General features: G+C 43.1%; 1 protein-coding gene across 2 annotated transcripts; it reads left to right on the top strand.

Moving 5' to 3' along the window:
* Nucleotides 1-1,074: 1,074 nt before the first annotated feature.
* Nucleotides 1,075-16,680, top strand: grb7 (growth factor receptor bound protein 7). 2 transcript variants are annotated; one of them, XM_029684499.2, is made up of 14 exons: nt 1,075-1,221; nt 6,667-6,850; nt 7,183-7,303; nt 10,119-10,275; nt 10,562-10,683; nt 11,324-11,398; nt 11,742-11,879; nt 12,372-12,482; nt 12,575-12,673; nt 12,877-13,068; nt 13,548-13,605; nt 13,731-13,818; nt 13,966-14,059; nt 14,754-16,680. In XM_029684499.2, the coding sequence occupies exons 2-14, from the start codon at nt 6,678-6,680 to the stop codon at nt 14,910-14,912; spliced, it is 1,587 nt and encodes a 528-aa protein (XP_029540359.1). In that variant the 5' UTR covers nt 1,075-1,221; nt 6,667-6,677; the 3' UTR covers nt 14,913-16,680. The 2 variants fall into 2 exon arrangements, with proteins under 2 accessions (XP_029540359.1, XP_029540360.1); XM_029684500.2 differs by having other exon boundaries at nt 6,663-6,850.
* The last annotated feature ends 3,081 nt before the right edge of the window (nt 16,681-19,761 follow it).

Here is a 19,761-nt window from a genome sequence, read left to right as displayed (position 1 = left end):
CACCCACACAGACAGTGTGGTGAAGAAGGTGCAACAGAGCCTCTTCAACCTCAGGAGGCTAAAGCAATTTGGCTTGTCACCTAAAACCCTCACAAACCTTTATAGATGCACAAACCTTTATAGATACACTGAAAGCATCCTGTCGGGCTGTGTCACCGCCTGGTATGGCAACTGCAATACCCACAAGGCATTATCGGGGGCAAACTACCCGCCCTCCAGGACACCTACAGCACCCGATATCACAGGAAGGCTAAAAAGATCTTCAAGGACACCACCTGAGGCACTGCCTGTTCACCCAGATGTCATCCAGAAGGCGAGGTCAGTACAGGTGCATCAAAGCTGGGACCGAGAGACTGAAAAACAGCTTCTATCTCAAGGCCATAAGACTATTAAACAGCCATCACTAGCACATTAGAGGCAGCTGCCTATAGGCATAGACTAGAAATCACTGGCCACTTTAAGGAATGGAACACTAGTCACTTTAATAATGTTTACATATCTGGCATTACTCATCTCATATGTATATACAGTATTCTATACTATTCTACGGTATCTTAGTCAATAATGTTTACATATCTTGCATTACTCATCTCATTAGCATATATTGCATTCTATACTATTCTACTGTATCCTAGTACGTTCTGATTTGACATCGCTCATCCATGTGTATATAGTTTTAATTAATTCCTTCCTAGATGTGTGTGTATTAGGTATATGTTGTGTAATTTGTTAGATATTACTTGTTAGATATTACTGCACTGCTGGAGCTAGAAGCACAAGCCTTTCGCTACACCTCGATAACATCTGCTAATCACGTGTATGTGACCAATCAAATTTGATTTGGTTTGAAATCATTGTGAAGGGTTACACACAAGGTTACATTTACACACCTTGAAAAAAATATTCAATATTCAATGTGACCAATCCTATCTGTGAATCGGTCATTATTTGAACAATATGTCCTACTTTCTGGAACTGTTCCCAATAGGTGAGGAAGGACATGTAGCCTACTTTACCTTAGAAGAAAGGGGGGGTGTAGTTTACCTACCACCTTGCACTGCACGCTCCTCCCAAGTGTGTGTGGTAAGCGCACAAGTGAAGTTACGGTTGAGGGGAAGCTCAAAACATTACTACGTCCGAAGGAAGAGGTAGCTGAAATTCTCTGGTGGCGGTTGTTCAATATGACCCGGCAGCTGACATCTCGCCAAACCAAATTATAAGGTAAATTTCTTGGATTGAAATGGCGCAGTATCTGGACCTGATATAGCGAGGAAGCGCTTCATATTAGAATATACAAAATTTGCGAGCGATGCGTGATCTAAAGTTGCACTGGTAACACAGCCCTGTTCTTGACGGCTGAGGTGCAAATGATATATAGTTTGACAGTAGTGTTTTCAAAATGAAAGACAACAACCTGTTTTTCTCCGCCGTGCAATGAAATTCTTAGTAGGATAGGAAAATGTATCCCAGTACAGCTTCATTTGAGGTTGAGCATAAACTATTCTACATATGTTTTAAATGTTGATATTTAGTTGCGTTGTCAACCAAACACAATTACATGACTTTTGTCATACAGTAAATAGCCTTAGCCTAAAGTTATCTTGCAAACGAATGTAACAGTATTTAGTCAACCTTAAAATGAGTAACACATCTGTGTCTACATTTTGAGGTTAGCCTAGTGCAACTATACATGTCTTGTGTAATCATAAAAAGCGGGTATGTTCAAGATAGCGTGCAAAAGTCAGAGGTCTTAACAATTACTATTAAAAATCTGCCAGAATCTCGAACAGCATTGATCACTTGCGATATGTAATTTTAGAAGTGAACTCAACTGCAATCCAGGACATTTGGTTGTGCTATTAGATGAGGCACAGTGATAACGCATGAAGTTAATGCATATATACAAAACATCTAACATTCTCCTTTTTTAAATGGTTTGAACGCACAGTGATCACACACTTAGATGACAACTAAACCAAAACTCTGACATTGTTTTTCCATTCGAATTTGGTTGTGCTTTTATACTTAACAAAAATATAAACGCAACAATTTCTAAGATTTTACTGAGGAAGTCAGTCAATTTAAATAAATAAATTGGGTCCTAATCTATGGATTTAACATGCGTTATCACTGTGCCATGGGTGGGCCTGGGAGTGCATAGGCTGACCAACTGGGCAGCCAGGCCCAAACCATCAGAATTAGCTATTCCCACAAAAGGGCTGTATTACAGACAGAAATACTCCTCAGCATCCCCCACTACCCCTCAGACAATCCCGCAGGTGAAGAAGCCGGATGTGGAAATCCTGGGCTGGCGTGCTTACACGTGGTCTGCGTTTGTGAGGCCGGTTGGACGAACCTCCAAATTCTCTAAAACAACATTGGAGGCAGCTTATGGTAGAGAAATTAACATTACATTATCTGAAAACAGCTCTGTTGGACATTCCAGCAGTCAGCATACCAATTGCATGCTCCTTCAACTTTAGACATCTGTAGCATTGTGTTGTGTGACACAACTGCACATTTTAGTGGCATTTTATTGTCCCCAGCACAAGGTGCACCTGTGTAATGAGCATGCTGTTTAATCAGATTCTTGATATGCCACACCTGTCAGTTGGATGGGTTATCTTGGCAAAGGAGAAATGCTCAGTAACGGGGATGTAAACAAATTTGTGCACAAAATTTGAGAGAAATAAGCTTTTTGTGTGTATGGAACATTTCTGGCAGTTTTTAATTCAGCTTATATGTTGTGTGTTATATTTTTGTTCAGTGTAGATGGCATAGTGATATTACATTGGGAATTCAACAAACTTCTTGAGTGAGTGAAAGGTTGATCAATGAGATTTCCACGTCAACCAAATATTACCCACTTTTTTTTATTTTAAAATTTTAAATTTGACCCCCGTTTTCGTAGTATCCAATTATTAGTAGTTACTATCTTGTCTCATCACTACAACTCCCGTACGGGCTCGGGAGAGGCAAAGATCGAAAGTCATGTGTCCTCCGAAACACAACCCAACCAAGCCACACTGCTTTTTAACACAGCGCGCATTCAACGCGGAAGCCAGCCGCACCAATGTGTCGGAGGAAACACCGTGCACCTGGCGACCTTGGTTAGCGTGCACTGCGCCCGGCCCGCCACAGGAGTCGCTGGTGCGCCAAGCCGGACGACGCTAGGCCAATTGTGCGTCGCCCCACAGACCTTCCAGTCACGGCCAGCTGCGACAGAGCCTGGGCGTGAACCCAGAGTCTCCGGTGGCACAGCTAGCGCTGCGATGCAGTGCCCTAGACCACTGTGCCACCTGGGAGGCCCTATTACCCACATTTCTATGTTGAAATGGCGTGGTGTTCCCAGTGGGATATTACATTAATTTGGCCTAGGGGTAGTGGTGGAAAAAGTACTCAATTGTCATACTTGAGTTAAAGAAAATGAATCAAGTAATAGAAAATGAATCAAGTAAAAGTGAAAGTCACCCAGTAAAATACTACTTGAGTAAAAGTCTAAAAGTATTTGGTTTTAAAAATACATAAGTATCAAAAGTAAATGGATTTGTGAAAATGTACTTAAGTATCAAATGTAAAAGTATAAACCATTTCAAATTCCTTATATTACGCAAACCAGACGGCACAATTCTCCTGTTTTTTTATTTTTTTTATTGAAGAATAGCCAAATGGCACACTCCAACACTCAGACATAATTTACAAATGAATTATTTGTGTTTAGTGAGTCTGCCAGATCAGACGTTGTAGGGATGAACAGGGATGTTCTCTTGATAAGTGTGTGACTTGGACCATTTTCCTGTCCAAATGTAAGGAGTACTTTTGTCAGGGAAAATGTATGGAGTAAAAAGTACATTATTTTCTTTAGGAATATAATGAAGAAAAAGTTGGCAAAAATATAAATAGTAGAGTACAGATACCTCTTGGCAGCGGTGTAAAAATACTTTAAAGTACTCCTTAAGTCTGTTTTTGGGGTATGTCAAACAAATTTAGAGGGTACAATAAAATGCAACGTAATAGTACAATAGGCTACCCTTCGATGCACGACAGGGCCTGGGCGGCTTACAGGGATCCACATTACTCCATCAATGATCCAGTATTCAACTTGATAAGTGTATTCCCTAAAAAAAATATGTTTTACACTGTCATTTAAGATTTAAACTGCAAAATGTTCTCTCTGTCCAGCCATGCGCTGCAGCAGTCTTGGTAAAACAAGTTGTATGCTATTTTTATTGCACTCTAAAGTCATAGTTGTGTTCTGATTTTGACGCCGTCTCTGAATTCGCTATCTCAAAAGGAATCGCTGGGCTAGCCTACCTGCCTACTGATTTTACATCAAAATCTTGCCTAGAACAATTTCACTTTCTTTCTCTCTCTCTGTCTTTCTTTTTTTTAGACTAGATGAGGACAGGTGTCTGAGTATCAGTATGTGTTGTTGACACACAGTCAGGACATGCCAGTGCCACAGATAATTGTCTGGAGTTTCTGTCTGTCTGGACACTATGTACCTTTCTGGCAGGGTGCACGGGTGAAGTGGCAGCTCACTCTATTGCTCTCTTGCGTGGGTGACCTCATCACTGTTTGCTTATCTCTTTTGTTGATTGATGGCCAACTAATCCGTTTCCAAATATTTGTCCACCCTTGAGTCAGTATCAGGAGTAACAGTATGTTTTTTGAAGGATTATTTTGATTAAGTCTTGTGACCTAATTATGTAATACAATTTGCTGATGTATTTAAGAACACACACACCCACACACACTCACAAACAAACACACCGTCGCACTGCACACTGCCCTATCCCATCTGGACAAGAGGAATACCAATGTTAGAATAATGTTCATTGACTATAGTTAAGCATTCAACCCCACAGTACCCTCCATTCTCATCATTAAGCTCGAGGCCCTGGGTCTGAAGCACGCCCTGTGCAACTGGGTCCTGTACTTCCTGACGGGCTGTCCCCAGGTGGTGAAGGTAGGAAACAACACCTCCACTCCGCTGATCCTCAACACTGGGGCCCCACAAGGGTGCGTGCTTAGCCCCCTCCTGTACTCCCTGTTCACCCATGACTGCGTGGCCACGCACGCCTCCAACTAAATCATCAAGTTTGCCGACGACACAACAGTAGTAGGCTTGTTTACCAACGATGACGAGACAGCCTACAGGAGGTGAGGGCTCTGGGAGTGTGGTGCCAGGAGATGCCAAGGAGATGGTTGTGGACTTCAGGAAACAGCAGAGGGAGCATCCCCCTATGCACATCAACGGGACCGTAGTGGAGAGGCGGTGGAACGCTTCAAGTTCCTCTGTGTACACATCACTGACAAACTGAAATGGTCCACCCACACAGACAATGTGGTGAAGAAGGCGTAACAGCGCCTCTTCAACCTCAGGAGGCTGAAGAAATTTGGCTTGTCAAGTAAAACCCTCACTAACTTTTACAGATGCACAATTGAGAGCATCCTGTCGGGCTGTATCATCGCCTGGTACGGCAACTGCACCACCCGCAACCGCAGGGCTCTCTAGAGGGTGGTGCGGTCTGCTCAACTCATCACCGGGGGCAAACTACCTGCCCTCCAGGACACTTATGGTACCTGATGTCACAGCAAGGCCGAAAAGATCATTAAGGACAAAAACCACCCGAGCCACGGCCTGTTCACCCGGCTATCATCCAGAAGGCGAGGTCAGTACAGATGCATCAAAGCTGGGACTGAGAGACTGAAAAACAACTTCTCAAGACCATCAGACTGTTAAACAGCCATCAGTAGCTTATTAGAGGCTGCCTATGAACATAGACTTGAAATCACTGGCCACTTTAATAAATGGAACACTCGTCACTTTAATGTTTACATATTTTGCATTACTCATCTCATTTGTTTTTACTGTATCTTAGTCTATGCCGCTCTGACATTGCTTGTCCATATATTTATATATTTTTAATTCCATTCCTTTGCTTAGATTTGTGTGTTTTTGTTGTGAAATTGTTAGATACTAATACAATGTTGGAGTTAGAAACACAAGCATTTTGCTACACCCGCAATAACATCTGCTAAAACGTGTATGTGACCAATAAAATTTAATTTGATAATTGCTGCTCAAATAAAGAGAAGCAGCAGGCTTCACCTGATACACATTGTACATCTTGTCCATACAATGGCCCCTTTGTACACTCAGCGGGAGACCCATAACTCTGCCATCCACTGAAACAAGTACTGCACCTCACCCAGTCTAGTCTGCCTGCCTGATTCAGACAATTTTTTTTCTTTCAAAACCGTTGTCTGCCAGCATTCCTCTGCTCATTATAAGTGCTATGTTCTGCATAGCAACACTAAGCAAAGGATATAGCTTGTCAATTTGAACGAGAGAGGGGGCTTTGATGTCTTGTTGGGCCGGCATTGTGGTTGAGGATGCCACAGAGTTGGGAGCAGGTGTGACGTTTTCATTCTCAACTGTTACTTCTGTGACTAATACGTTGTCATAACACTGAAACCGAGAAAGAAGGTGTTAGACATTAGTACATGTTGTGAAATCTGTCACGCACTATGGAAATACTGGTTTCCTTGTTTATTTTAGGCACATGGCCCATTGGCTGTAAATGTATATATTTTTTTGTCAAACTCTTACAACACTGCATGTGATAACTAAGATACTTTCTCACTCCAATACTGAGCCAGGTCATTTTTTAATGGAGGTCCAAGGGCAATGGGCGGAGGTCTTCGAGGGCTCTGACAGACAAGAGGACTCTGGTGGGGAGGGTGAGCTGCTGGGTAGCTCCACAATCACCTTGGCTCCTCTGGTGGTCAACACTCCTCCCCCTCCCGTTCGCCGCTCCCAGCCCCTCGTCATCCGCAGAAGCAGGTAGGCCTACCTGACTTGACTTACCCAATGGCCATGACTCCATTGGTTGACAGTGAATGACTCAATAGCATTTGACACTCCTTATACTTGCTACCTGCACAGAAGTCAATGAGTCATGTTCGGATATTGAGTCATATGTCACATCCTGTTGTTCATGACGGTTACAAAAGACTCCTAAAAATAGACAGACCCTTTTTAATTGAAATGTATTGGTTATATTGTGTGAAATGTTATTTTCCTTTTTATACATTGTTGTATCCAGTTGTATTGTATTTGCGATTGACTTATTCCGTTTTTAAAAAGTTTTGTATTTTTTTCCCACATTTCTCCAGAATGAATAGCGTGGAACTGTCCTCTGTTCCTTCTATACCCAATCCCTTTCCAGAGCTGTGCAGCCCCTCTCAATCCCCAGTCCTGATTGGCTCTCTCTCACCGCCGAGAAGTGACACGCATGTAAGATCAAGGGCTCAATTCAGCCAAGCCTACATTATTATGATTATTATGATGTAATTGGCTATGCAATCTTCAGGGATATTGTTCTGAATTAATTTGATTGGCATTGGGTAGGTAGAATTGTCACATTGATAACATTGCCTCTTTGGAATACAGAATACAGTACAAGTTCATTTGACTGGTCTGGCAGAGGAGCCTCCAGAGGGGATTGTATGGATTCATGTTGTTGACTGAGTGGTTCGCAGGGGTTAATTTGATTGGCAGAGGCCCCTGGGTATGCTTGTGCGTATTTAACACTAGGCGACAGACTGTCACTATGCCATAGATGCTCCTGGGCATGACACTCACCACATACAAGCGTGCCACAAGCACATTCTAATACACACACACATAAAGACAAACAAAAACACACCTTTTTCCTCCAGTGACTGCCACGGTATCTTTACTTGTGGTATAGTTGCACAGACAAATTCCATCATGTTGTGACACCATCCATCATTGTCTGGATTAACATAGATGTATTGGTTTGTTTAAAATGCCATACTTATGTCTTTAATGTTCTGTATGTACCTAGCTACTAGGTACAGATTGGTTTTGTTTTGCCCCATGGCTATTGCAAACATCAGAGCAAAAATTTTGAACATTTTAACTAAGCTATTTTGCTGAAAGGATGAATTCAGCGGATATTGATACTTTGCCCGGAAAGAATGTGCAAACATCCCCCACGAGCAGTGTTGGAGAACATCATTTTAAAAAATAACTTATGCTACAACGTTACTGACTATGAAAGGTAAAATGTTACTTTACTTTTGCGTTACCAAAAACAGAAAACCCTCTGAAGATGCCTTACGCGTTTAGTCATTATTCCTATCCCCAGTAAAAGGTGCACAATACCTTTTTGAATGGCCTGCGTAGTCTAAACCAGGGGTGCAACTTTCACCCCCCCCCCCACACACACACATTCTGAAATTGCATTTTTGTCCCCTATTGTATCACATTCCAATGATAATACTAACGAGGCAACGGTGTGCTTTAGGACCATGCGGCCGCCTTCGAGTGGTTGGGTAGGCTGTTTGGAGTGTTTATCTGATAGAAAAATTATATATAATAATTATGTCCCCCCCCACTTCTAAAACCAAAGTTGCCCCCTGGCCTAAACCATCCACAGCCTAATCTATAGCTCTGGACTATACCAACTCGACTAATAATGACAGACTCAATATCTCCTTTACTATACTTAAATTATTTTGTTGAATTATTTATACATAAGTAAATACATATACTGTATAAAACCAACTGGGCAAAGTAAAATGAGAGTTCAAATACAAGAACAACTGGCTACCACTCTGTTTTTACCCACCAATATGAACTGGGCTGTGAACAATGTAATAGTTGTTCCCTTTCCTTTCTGTTTATGGTGACGACGGAGCAGGAGAAATTTCAATTCTTATCAACTGAGCCTAACTTGATTCTCTAGCTACATTGTTTGCTTTATTACCAGGCAATAAATGGGGCAGTCTCCTGAACCCGATGATCCTGTGTTTGCGTGTGAATCCTGCAAGTAGCGTCAGTCAAGATTCGAGGGGTCACCTCTATCCTTTTCTTCTACCAATTCAAAGTAATGTGAATACTGCCGCGATAACGGCTATTGTCTCTGCCATCTCGCTAGCTATCTGCCGGCTACCATGCCAGCAACCCACCTCAACGTTTGTGCAGAAACAGGAAGATTGTGACGAACATAGCCTAGATAGAGGGATTTCATTTTTTTATTTTATTTGCGCCAACAAAGAAAAAAGGAAATATTGTACATTTAACATTTAAGTCATTTAGCAGACGCTCTTATCCAGAGCGACTTACAAATTGGTGCTTTCACCTTATGACATCCAGTGGAACAGCCACTTTACAATAGTGCATCTAGGTCTTTTAAGGGGGGAGGGGGAGAAGGATTACTTTATCCTATCCTAGGTATTCCTTAAAGAGGTGGGGTTTCAGGTGTCTCCGGAAGGTGGTGATTGACTCCGCTGTCCTGGCGTCGTAAAAGTAACTGATTACTTACATTTAAAAAATGGTGCTTTAGGTTACTTGTTACCACCAAAAAGTAATCTGAGTACTCTAATGCGTTACTTAACACTGCCCACGAGACTCCAAGCATTTGTTCATTATTTGGCCTGTTGTCTCTTGCGGGAACGAGTCTGCTTTCGCTAAATAACAGGTGAAGTTTAAATCTGGTTGTACTGGTTTTGGAGTTGGCTGAGGAGAGAGACTGAGCTAGATGTTGCGTCGGGGGTGTCACAAGTCCTCAATTTAACCTGTACCTGGCTCTCCTCTCAGGCCTTGGGGGCTCGGGCTAGGCCGTGTGCCAATCCCATCAGACCGGTTCTGGAACAAGATGGGAGGAGGTGTGAGTTCTTGTAAATAAGAGAGGGAGCGGGAGAGGGAGAGATTGAATAAGACAAGTTCAAGGGGAGGGTGAAGTGTCAAGGGAGTTTAATAAAGGATTCTTTTTGGCTGTCACTATAAAAGCTGTTGACTGATTCTTGCCATCAGAAACCCAGTCTCTCACCCTGGTTAAGCTTAATAATGTGACAGTTCCAGAATTGGCCTATTGCTGTTCATTCCTACAGTTAATCTATGATCTCTTTTAATCCTTTTAATTTATTTTCATTATGTAATTTTTGCCTTTATTTTGGATTTGTCTTTATGTATTTGTATTTTCTTTTGTATTTGTCTTGGTATGCATGTGTATGTTCGTTGAATATTACGCAATGTACTCTGTTTTCTCAATGTAGTGTCTCTGTCTGCTTCTCTGGTCTAGCTGATCAAGGTGTTCGGCGAGGACAGTCACAGTCGGTCCCTGTGGGTGATACCTAGGGCCACAGCCAGGGACGTGTGCCATTTGTTGGTGCAGACAGCCCACTGTAGCGACCAGGAGAACTGGGCTCTGATCGAGATTCATTCAGCCTTGGGCCTGGGTAAGACTGGACTGCACACTGTCCAAACATTGCCCAGTAAATGCCATTGGCATTCCAATTATTTGCAATTGTTTTTGGAATGTTCGTGGGTTGTCTAAAGACGAGTCTACATCAAAAAGTTTAGACGAGATGGAGTACGGTGTCCATATTAGGACAGCCTCAGAGTTGGTTTGGTTTCAGACTCACTCTGGCTTGAGAGAGCCTGCATACCAAGTAGCTCTCCAGGAGGGTTGGTCACCCCCTGTCCTACACTGTGTGAAGTATTTCTCCCTCCCCCCCCCCCCAGAGCGAGTTCTGGAGGACCACGAGGTGGTGGTGGAGGTGCAGGCTGCCTGGCCCTCCGAAAGCGACACCAAGCTTCTGTTCCGCAAAAACTATGCCAAATATGAGTTCTTCAGGACACCTGTGGTAGGCCTGCTGAGCTCTTCTGCATCCTCCACCATTTTGTCTAGAAAGAGAAGCTATTTCAAAGCCGAATGCCAAAGGCCCTTCTGAATGCATGGTCACACAGAGATCAGCTTAGATGGCTGGAAGGAAATGGTGATGAATAGTATAACATACAAGATGCTCTAACATGTATTCTGTCCAAGGATTCTGATAGGATCTTATGTTATGCCAGATTTTAGTCAGACGTGTCCGCAACGGGTTAGTATGTGAATAATCACCGTCATCTGGATGTCCTGGTGGAATCAGTGTTAACATTGTGTTCCTATCACATTCATGTTGCTCATCCTGTTCATTAAAACGTTTGACTTCATGCATGCACACACAGTATTTTCTTTATTTTATTTAAAAAAATGTACTTATAAGGATGTTAATGCAGGTTGATTCACACAGGTGTGCGTGTCTTAACAGACAGTGGGCAAAATAAACCTTTTTTTGTCAGGTTTTAAACATTTGCTTCGATTTGCGTGACGTCTTGCCTTAACCCCCTTGAACCACTGCTATCAGACTCAAGCCATTGCTCATAACCCTCCATACAGGCACCAGAGAGACCTTATGTTATTGAAACAGCCCTTTGGTTTACAACTGTAGCTTCCTGTTACAGCTGTTCTTCCCCAAGCACATGATCTCAGACAGTGCTGATGTCACCAAGGGAATGACCTCGGCAGAACTCATCCAGGTAAGCAGCCATTTGGAGGGAAATGGAGCAAGGCCATCTGCTCTGCTATAGCTTCTCCTTTGTGGTGTATGTTAGGTTTCACTCTAGCTGAGGAGAAACTAGAACTATATATCAGGTTGCCAGGAAAGTGTATCAGGAAACAAATTGAATTGGCAGATATTGAGAATGACATTTCAATCATGTCAGAGGACGTACAGAAACAGTCTTTTGGAATGGTTTTTAGTTCAGTAGTTGAATTGATTACATTTTGAACCTTGTCGATTTTTTTTTTCTATGCTTCTCTTCGGTTTAGACAAAGATCCATTGGATTTGACCCAGATGTTGTTTCCTTGCCTCTATCCAGAATCTGCTGCAGTCGGGGACATGTCCTGAGATCCAGGGCTTCCTCCACGTCAGAGAGCCCAGCCGCAAAGCCTGGAAGAAGGTCTACTTCTTCCTCCGACGTTCAGGCCTCTACTGCTCCACCAAAGGCTCATCAAAGGTCAGCCATGGGGCACCAGATTTTGATAGAAATAGAACCTCCAGAACTGAAAGTAATTTACAAGAAATGGCAAAGGTACATGAAGATGGTGGATTTCAGAAATTCTAAACTACGGTGTGTATCGAACCATGTCACAATCTACTTTTTTAGTTTTTTTCAAATTGGTGACGTCTTGGAGCTAAAATTGTGATCATGTATACTGTGTTAATGATGACACCAAAAAAGGGTGATGGAGAGTAAATGTACAATACGTCAAACTTAGCACACAAGGCCTTTGTGATAAGTGTATGGGATCCACCATTTTTATTAACCTCCACTATTTAACGGCCATTTAATTTAGTTTTACGCTTTCCATTTCAAATCAATGGTTAAATGACTTGGGGCGGCATAGTTACTGTACAGGTATGAAGATATTTGTAGTATATTGTTTCGATATGCCCCATCGACGGATAGCCTGGTCGGTGTGATGGTCTGATGGTCTGTGTGTCCTAGGAGCCCCGTCACCTCCAGTACGTGGCTGACCTGGAAGACCTGAACGTCTACAGTATCACCAACAGCCGCAAGCTCTACGGTGCCCCTGTGGACTTCACCTTCTGCGTCAAGGTAACCACTACAACCGTCCAGGGCTTCATTCAAGAGAGCAATGTTTCTAAATTGTTCTGAAATAGGATGCTTACACGTTTCTTTGTGTGTAGCCCAGCAAAGACCGTATTCGTGCGCAGGACTTGAAGCTGCTGTGTGCGGAGAACGAACAAACGCGCACCTGCTGGACCTCTGCATTTCGACTATTCAAGGTGAGGAGAACCCAATACTCGGATATCATCACATCATGACCTGAACTTTATTATAGAAGCAGATTCATGCCCAAAAGAAACACAAATAAAAACATACAAAATGTGGCAAACCCATACTGGATAAGATGGTGGATAAATAATCAAAATGTGATAGATACGCGTGCTTACCCTTTTACTTTTTCTTCCTGTGTCTGCCGGAGTAGTATGGGAGGCAGCTGCATTGTAACTACCAGCTGTCCCAGTCGGCACCTCGTCTACAGGAGGTTGTGTCTCAACGGTGTGAGTCGGAGGCCAGCCTGGTCGCCATGGACTTTTCAGGGAAGGCGGGGGGCCGGGTCATCCAGAATGCCTGGGAGGCCCAGAGCGCGGAGAGGGAGGAGGGACAGGCATGGAGGGTGAGGATTACTGGGTCGGATGGTGGGGTGGAGAATGCGACTGGACAAGGATACAGATGGGTGACGTGTTGTAGTATTTTTATTTGTATAAATTATTTTATCCTTTATTTAACCAGAGAAGTCCCATTTGGATTTACATCCCTGGCCAAGAGTACAGCTTACATATAGTTCCACATGAAGAACAACAACACGTAAAACATAACAATGAATGGAAGTTAAAACGGTGCAAAGTTCATAAGAGAGCAAAAAAATACATGTGCAGGCTGTGGACAGCAGCCCTCCGATCCGGGATTTAAAATCCTCAATCGGAATACAATGATCTAATTTTAAGTCTCTGCAAAGTTCCATGATGGAAAAAGAGAGGAGAGGTGACGAGGAGAAGAAAAATAGGCAACGGGCTAAGAGGGTCACAGGAGGAATAACAACGAGCCAAACAGTCTGGAGTTACTAGTGACTTTGACCTCTCTCTTGTCTCTCAGAGGAGAGAAGCCTTGAGGTGCAGCCTACCCAACCTTAACCCGGGATCTCGGCCCTCTTGTGAGTCCAGTCAAACAACTACCGTGTCAGTGTTTCACATTCACAGTTTTTCCCCAAACAGAATATATTTGTTCAGTACATTGATCTAAATGGTAAATGAGTGTGTGTTTGTGTGTATTACACAGCCATACACCAGACCCAACTCTGGTTCCACGGTGGTGTGTCGCGAAAGCAGGCCCAGAGGCTGATCGAGGAACAGGGATTGGTGGATGGGTATGTATGCATGTGTGTTTGTTGTGGGCACATCTTTGCATGCAGCTCCTTTGAATGTAGCTCCTTTGCATGTAGATTAGTAGCTTTAGTTTGTAAACAACTTGCTCACCTTGGGTGACATCTACCGCATTGTGTGTCTGTGTGTAGGATGTTCCTGATTCGTGAGAGCCAGCAGCATGCCCAGTGTTTTGTCCTCTCGTTGTGTTACAAGCTGAAGACCAAACACTACCTCGTCATCCCTGTGAGTGGACTTTCCTCCCCCCCATCATGTGAACCTTGCCCTTTCATTATGAGATAGCAAGGCAGTCTAGTCATAATTATACTAGGTAGATATGAAAAACAACGCTCGCCTTCAGCACACATGCACAGTTGGGGCAAGTGACTCTGAAATTACAATGGCTAGCCCCACGTCGTAATTTATTTATTTATTGTGCTTTATGCTATTTGCCTCATAACTCCTACGTGCTTTGTTGACTATGAACTTCGATCGTGGGACAGACTGTTTGTTCCCACACTCGGGACTCCGACTCTCTATTGGTTACACAGACTCTTGGCCTCCTATCCTATTATAACCAGTGGTGGAAAAAGTACCCAATTGTCATACTTGAGTAGAACTTTACTTAAGTGAAAGTCACCCATAAGTCACAAGTCACCTTGTTGTGATGTGTGTTTTTGTCCTGTATTTTTAATCTGTCCCTGTCCCCGCAGGAGGCCTTTTGGTAGGCTGTCATTTGTAAAAAAAAAAATTTAAAAAAAAGATTTTTTTTTTTTGCCTAGTTAAATAAAAATAATAAATGTTTTTTTTTTTTAGTACAGACAGGTATGCAGATTACAGCTAGTTATCTAACTCGTATGTTTTTGCGCTAATTGTTTGATCCTGACAGATGAGCATGTAGATGATTATTTTATTGTGAAACCCATGTTTCTCTGTGCAGTGTGAGGAGGGCGGTAGAAAGTACTACACCATGGACGATGGCCTCACCCTCTTCATCGACCTACTGCAGCTGGTGGAGTTTCACCAGATCAACAGAGGCATCCTCCCTGTCTGCCTCAAACACCCCTGTGTCTGTGTCGCCCTCTGGCCACATTGTTAGGGACACCTCATATGACCACTGGGCTAGGTATATATGCAAAGTAGTTCAAACGCTGTCAGTTTCACTGTAGCTAGCCGTACACCGGTAGACCGTGTCTTTTGCCCCTGTGTTTCGGGCACTGTTTTCCAGATGGCGAGGGCAGGTGTTTGGCAGGCGGGAGCGAACGACACTGTGTGCTAGCTTAGCCAGCTAATCCTGAGGACGACTCCCGTACACGGGAGGCGGGAACAACACTGTTTGCTAGCTAACTAACAAGCTAGCTAGCACACTGTCGTTAACTATCGAGTTAGCTAAGTACACGACACGGTATTGCTCTAGCAGCCCGTCTGCTGTGCTAGCAGGAGGCGGGGGCGACCGGTAGACAGTGTCCTTCGCCCCCGCCTGTCGGGCATTCATGCAGGAACTATTGGGGTGCTTGAGGGGGGCAGGCAGGCAGGCAGGCATTCATGAAAGAACCAATGGGATGCTCGAGGTGGGAACACCCTTAATTGTGAGCTGCAGTTGCACACTTTGAAAAGTTACAAATTGCAGCTTGAAGTCACATGCAGTAACTAGTGTGTAGGGGTCTAGACATGGGTGGTCACAGCTATACACCCCTAGCAGTAGCTTTTAAATCATGTATTTTTAATTGAAACTAACTAATTTGTCGTTTCAGACCCCCCCCTCATTCTTTTACGTTTGAATTAATTACTTGCAATCCCTGTGAGGGTAAATTTAATTACGCATTTTGCACAGCTTTAGGATCTTAGAGCGCCATCGTTCGTGGTAGGATTTTGTGCTGAAACCTAAAGAATTTGACTTGCTAAAGGGCTTGTTCACTCCCTTGTGAAGCAATACGTCTGTGGATAGTTGGCTGGATGGCTATAACTGATATCACTGAGTAGGTTCTTCAATTTGAGAAAAAAAACATTGTTTTCACGCATCCTTTAGGGGCTTGGCGATTTACATGTGGAATAGAGCCCCTTTCAATGTGTGGAATGTACAGTGTGCAAGTTCCTGAGTGTACCACTAGGGGGCACTCTTCGTACACCGGACAGCAGAGCCAAAGACGTGAGAGCTGATTTGTCATTGACGAATTCATCAGGGGCTTACCCAGCGAGGTGCAATGTTTAGAATCAGTTAGAAATAAACTCCATAGAGCTATTGAAAATCCATATTCTTCACATCAGGAATTATCAAGCCTTTTCAGCACAATACATTTCTATCTGAATGTTCTGTAAAATTGCACCATCTTGAATAAGCCCCAGGATTGGTGAAATACTGTAGCTACTTGGCATGCCTTCTGAATGTGCATATGTATGTTTTTAATTATTGTTTTATAGTTCACTGTGTATGGTTTTCATACTAGGACACACTACTAGTAAGTGCCTTGTAAATTCAAGTAACACTCTAAGCACTCTTAAATGCATATTTTTTGCACAATGTTGGTTGAGGGAGAACTATTCTGATGTCTTGTTTTTGTAGTTGGCTGTAAAAAGAGATGCGGGCTGTTCATTCCTACCCTGCATGTTCATAGTGTATGCTTGTATGGGCTTTCAATCAATGACATCTGAGACTTATTTGAAATCTTGCAATTGCTCATAGCGTTTATATGAATTAAGTGGTGTTCGATGTGCAATGTATACATCTCAAGTTATTCAAGGCCAGTTTACTTTTGTACTTTTGCGGTTTTTTTTCCCCCATTGAATTCAATTGTATTGTGTGATCTGCAACATGGCAAATATCTATATCTCTTTCATAACTGTTTAATAAATCATAGATTTTCTTATATGGTTTGTTGAATTGGATCTGATTGAAACATTTTGCACTGTAATCATGGTCGGGATCAGATGGATTTTGTCTCATCGCTATGGTTACAGTATCTGCATTTACTGTAAATATCTTCCCATCGAAGCACTTTAAAATAACAAGAATGGACCTTAATACCAACATGTACTGCGCCTTCAGAAAATATTCACACTCCTTTTTTTTCACATTTAGTTACAAAGTGTGATTTTAGAAAATGTATTTAGTTGTCTAACACAAGTCAGCGGAATAATTTTGATGAATGGGAAATTAAACACTGTTTAGATAAGTATTCATCACCCTAAGTCAATACATGTTAGAATCACCTTTTGGCATTGGTTACAGCTGTGAGTGTTTCTGGGTAAGACTTTGAGCTTTGCACACCTAGATTAAGAATAATTGACAAATATTCAACCCACAAAATTCTTCAAGCTCTATCAAGTTGGCTGTTGATCATTGCTAAAAACTGCCATTTTCAAGTGCTGACTATGATTTTCATGCCATTTTACATAAACTGTAACTAGGTCACTTCAATGCTGACTTGGTAAGTAACTCCAGTGCATTAGGAAAGTATTCAGACCCCTTGACTTTTTCCACATTTTGTTACGTAACAGCTTTATTCTAAAATGGATTCAATTGTATTTTTTTCCATCAATCGACAAACAATACCCACATAATGAGAAAGCAAAAACAGTTTTTAGAAATTTGTGCAAATTTATTAGAAAAGCTTATCACATTTACATAAATATTCAGACCCTTTATTCAGTACTTTGTTGATGCACTTTTGGCAGCGATTACAGCCTTGAGTCTACTTTTGGTATGACACTACAAGCTTGGCACACCTGTATCTGGGGAGTTTCTCCCATTCTCTGCAGATCCTCTCAAGCTCTGTCAGGTTGGATGGGGAGTGTCGCTGCACAGTAGATCAGTGACACAAAATACCAATTCAATCTACACTGCTCAAAAAAAAAAAGGGAACACTTAAACAACACAATGTAACTCCAAGTCAATCACACTTCTGTGAAATCAAACTGTCCACTTAGGAAGCAACACTGATTGACAATACATTTCACATGTTGTGCAAATGGAATAGACAACAGGTGGAAATTATAGGCAATTAGCAAGACACCCCCAATAAAGGAGTGGTTCTGCAGGTGGTGACAACCGACCACTTCTCAGTTCCTATGCTTCCTGGCTGATGTTTTGATCACTTTTGAATGCTGGAGGTGCTTTCACTCTAGTGGTAGCATGAGACGGAGTCTACAAATCACACAAGTGGCTCAGGTAGTGTAGATCATCCAGGATGGCACATCAATGCGAGCTGTGGCAAGAAGGTTTGCTGTGTCTGTCAGCGTAGTGTCCAGAGCATGGAGGCGCTACTAGGAGACAGGCCAGTACATCAGGAGACGTGGAGGAGGCCGTAGGAGGGAAACAACCCAGCAGCAGGACCGCTACCTCCACCTTTGTGTAAGGAGGAGCAGGAGGAGCACTGCCAGAATGACCTCCAGCAGGCCACAAATGTGCATGTGTCTGCTCAAACGGTCAGAAATGGACTCCTTGAGGGTGGTATGAGGGCCCGACGTCCACAGGTGGGGGTTGTGCTTACAGCCCAACACCGTGCAGGACGTTTGGCATTTGCCAGAGAACACCAAGATTGGCAAATTTTCCACTGGCGCCCTGTGCTCTTCACAGATGAAAGCAGGTTCACACTGAGCACATGTGACAGACGTGACAGTCTGGAGACGCCGTGGAGAACGTTCTGCTGCCTGCAACATCTTCCAGCATGACCGGTTTGGCGGTGGGTCAGTCATGGTGTGGGGTGGGGTGGCATTTCTTTGGGGGCCGCACAGCCCTCCATGTGCTCGCACTGCCATTAGGTACCGAGATAAGATCCTCAGACCCCCTGTGAGACCATATGCTGGTGCGGTTGGCCCTGGGTTCCTCCTAATGCAAGACAATGCTAGACCTCATGTGGCTGGAGTGTGTCAGCAGTTCCTGCAAGAGGAAGGCTTTGATGCTATGGACTGGCCCGCCCGTTCCCCAGACCTGAATCCAATTGAGCACATCTGGGACATCATGTCTCGCTCCATCCACCAACGCCACGTTGCAGCACAGACTGTCCAGGAGTTGGCGGATGCTTTAGTCCAGGTCTGGGAGGAGATCCCTCAGGAGACCATCCGCCACCTCATCAGAAGCATGCCCAGGCATTGTAGGGAGGTCATACAGGCACGTGGAGGCCACACACACCACTGAGCATCATTTTTACTTGTTTTAAGGACATTACATCAAAGTTGGATCAGCCTGTAGTGTGGTTTTCCACTTTAATTTTGAGTGTGACTCCAAATCCCAGACCTCTATTGGTTGATAAATTTGATTTCCATTGATAATTTGTGTTATTTTGTTGTCAGCACATTCAACTATGTAAAAAAAAAAAAAAACTATTTAATAAGAATATTTCATTCATTCAGATCTAGGATGTGTTATTTTAGTGTTCCCTTAATTTTTTTGAGCAGTGTATTTTAAATTCAGGCTGTAACACAAAATGTGGGGAAATTTGAGGGGTGTGAATGCTTTCTGAAGGCTCTGCATGTGCCGTTTGATGGCAGAATGCACAGGCAGACCATGCTGTATAGCTTCGTGTAGGTTATAAAGCTTAAGACTTGATTTCGCTGGTGGTCTAGAACTGTGTGTGGTTAAATAAATAGCTTCGCTAACCCTTCAGATCCACTCGGGCAAGCTTCACCAGCCCTACACTAAGGGGTTGCCACAGCAACAGTTTTTTTTCCATAGGCCTTGAGATGGGCAGGTAAATTAATGGCTTGAAGAAGAGGAAGTGTCAGATGATCGTGAAAGGCTAGGTTCTAATGAATGGCGGATATGGAGAGAAGTGGACCAAGACGGTAGCAGTATAAGAGGGTTAAATATCCTTTACATATATTTGACAGATTGTCACCGTAAAAGACAATGTGTTGATATCCTGCATAAATACATCTGTTCATGTTTGATTTCTCATCTCCCATCTATTTCCCTCCCTCCCCTCCCTCTCTCTGTGTGGGGATTGTTG

Source organism: Oncorhynchus nerka, linkage group LG16 (assembly GCF_034236695.1).
Source record: "Oncorhynchus nerka isolate Pitt River linkage group LG16, Oner_Uvic_2.0, whole genome shotgun sequence".
NCBI lineage: Eukaryota > Metazoa > Chordata > Actinopteri > Salmoniformes > Salmonidae > Oncorhynchus > Oncorhynchus nerka.
This window is presented reverse-complemented; position numbering and strand designations above follow the sequence as displayed.

Excerpts from the sequence above, each read along its gene's own strand:
- grb7 (XM_029684499.2), top strand. The coding sequence starts at position 6,678 with ATGGAGGTCCAAGGGCAATGGGCGGAGGTCTTCGAGGGCTCTGACAGA. Across the intron at positions 7,304-10,118 it reads CGCCGAGAAGTGACACGCAT|CTGATCAAGGTGTTCGGCGA; the intron begins GTAAGATCAAGG and ends TCTCTGGTCTAG. Across the intron at positions 14,060-14,753 it reads AACACTACCTCGTCATCCCT|TGTGAGGAGGGCGGTAGAAA; the intron begins GTGAGTGGACTT and ends TTCTCTGTGCAG.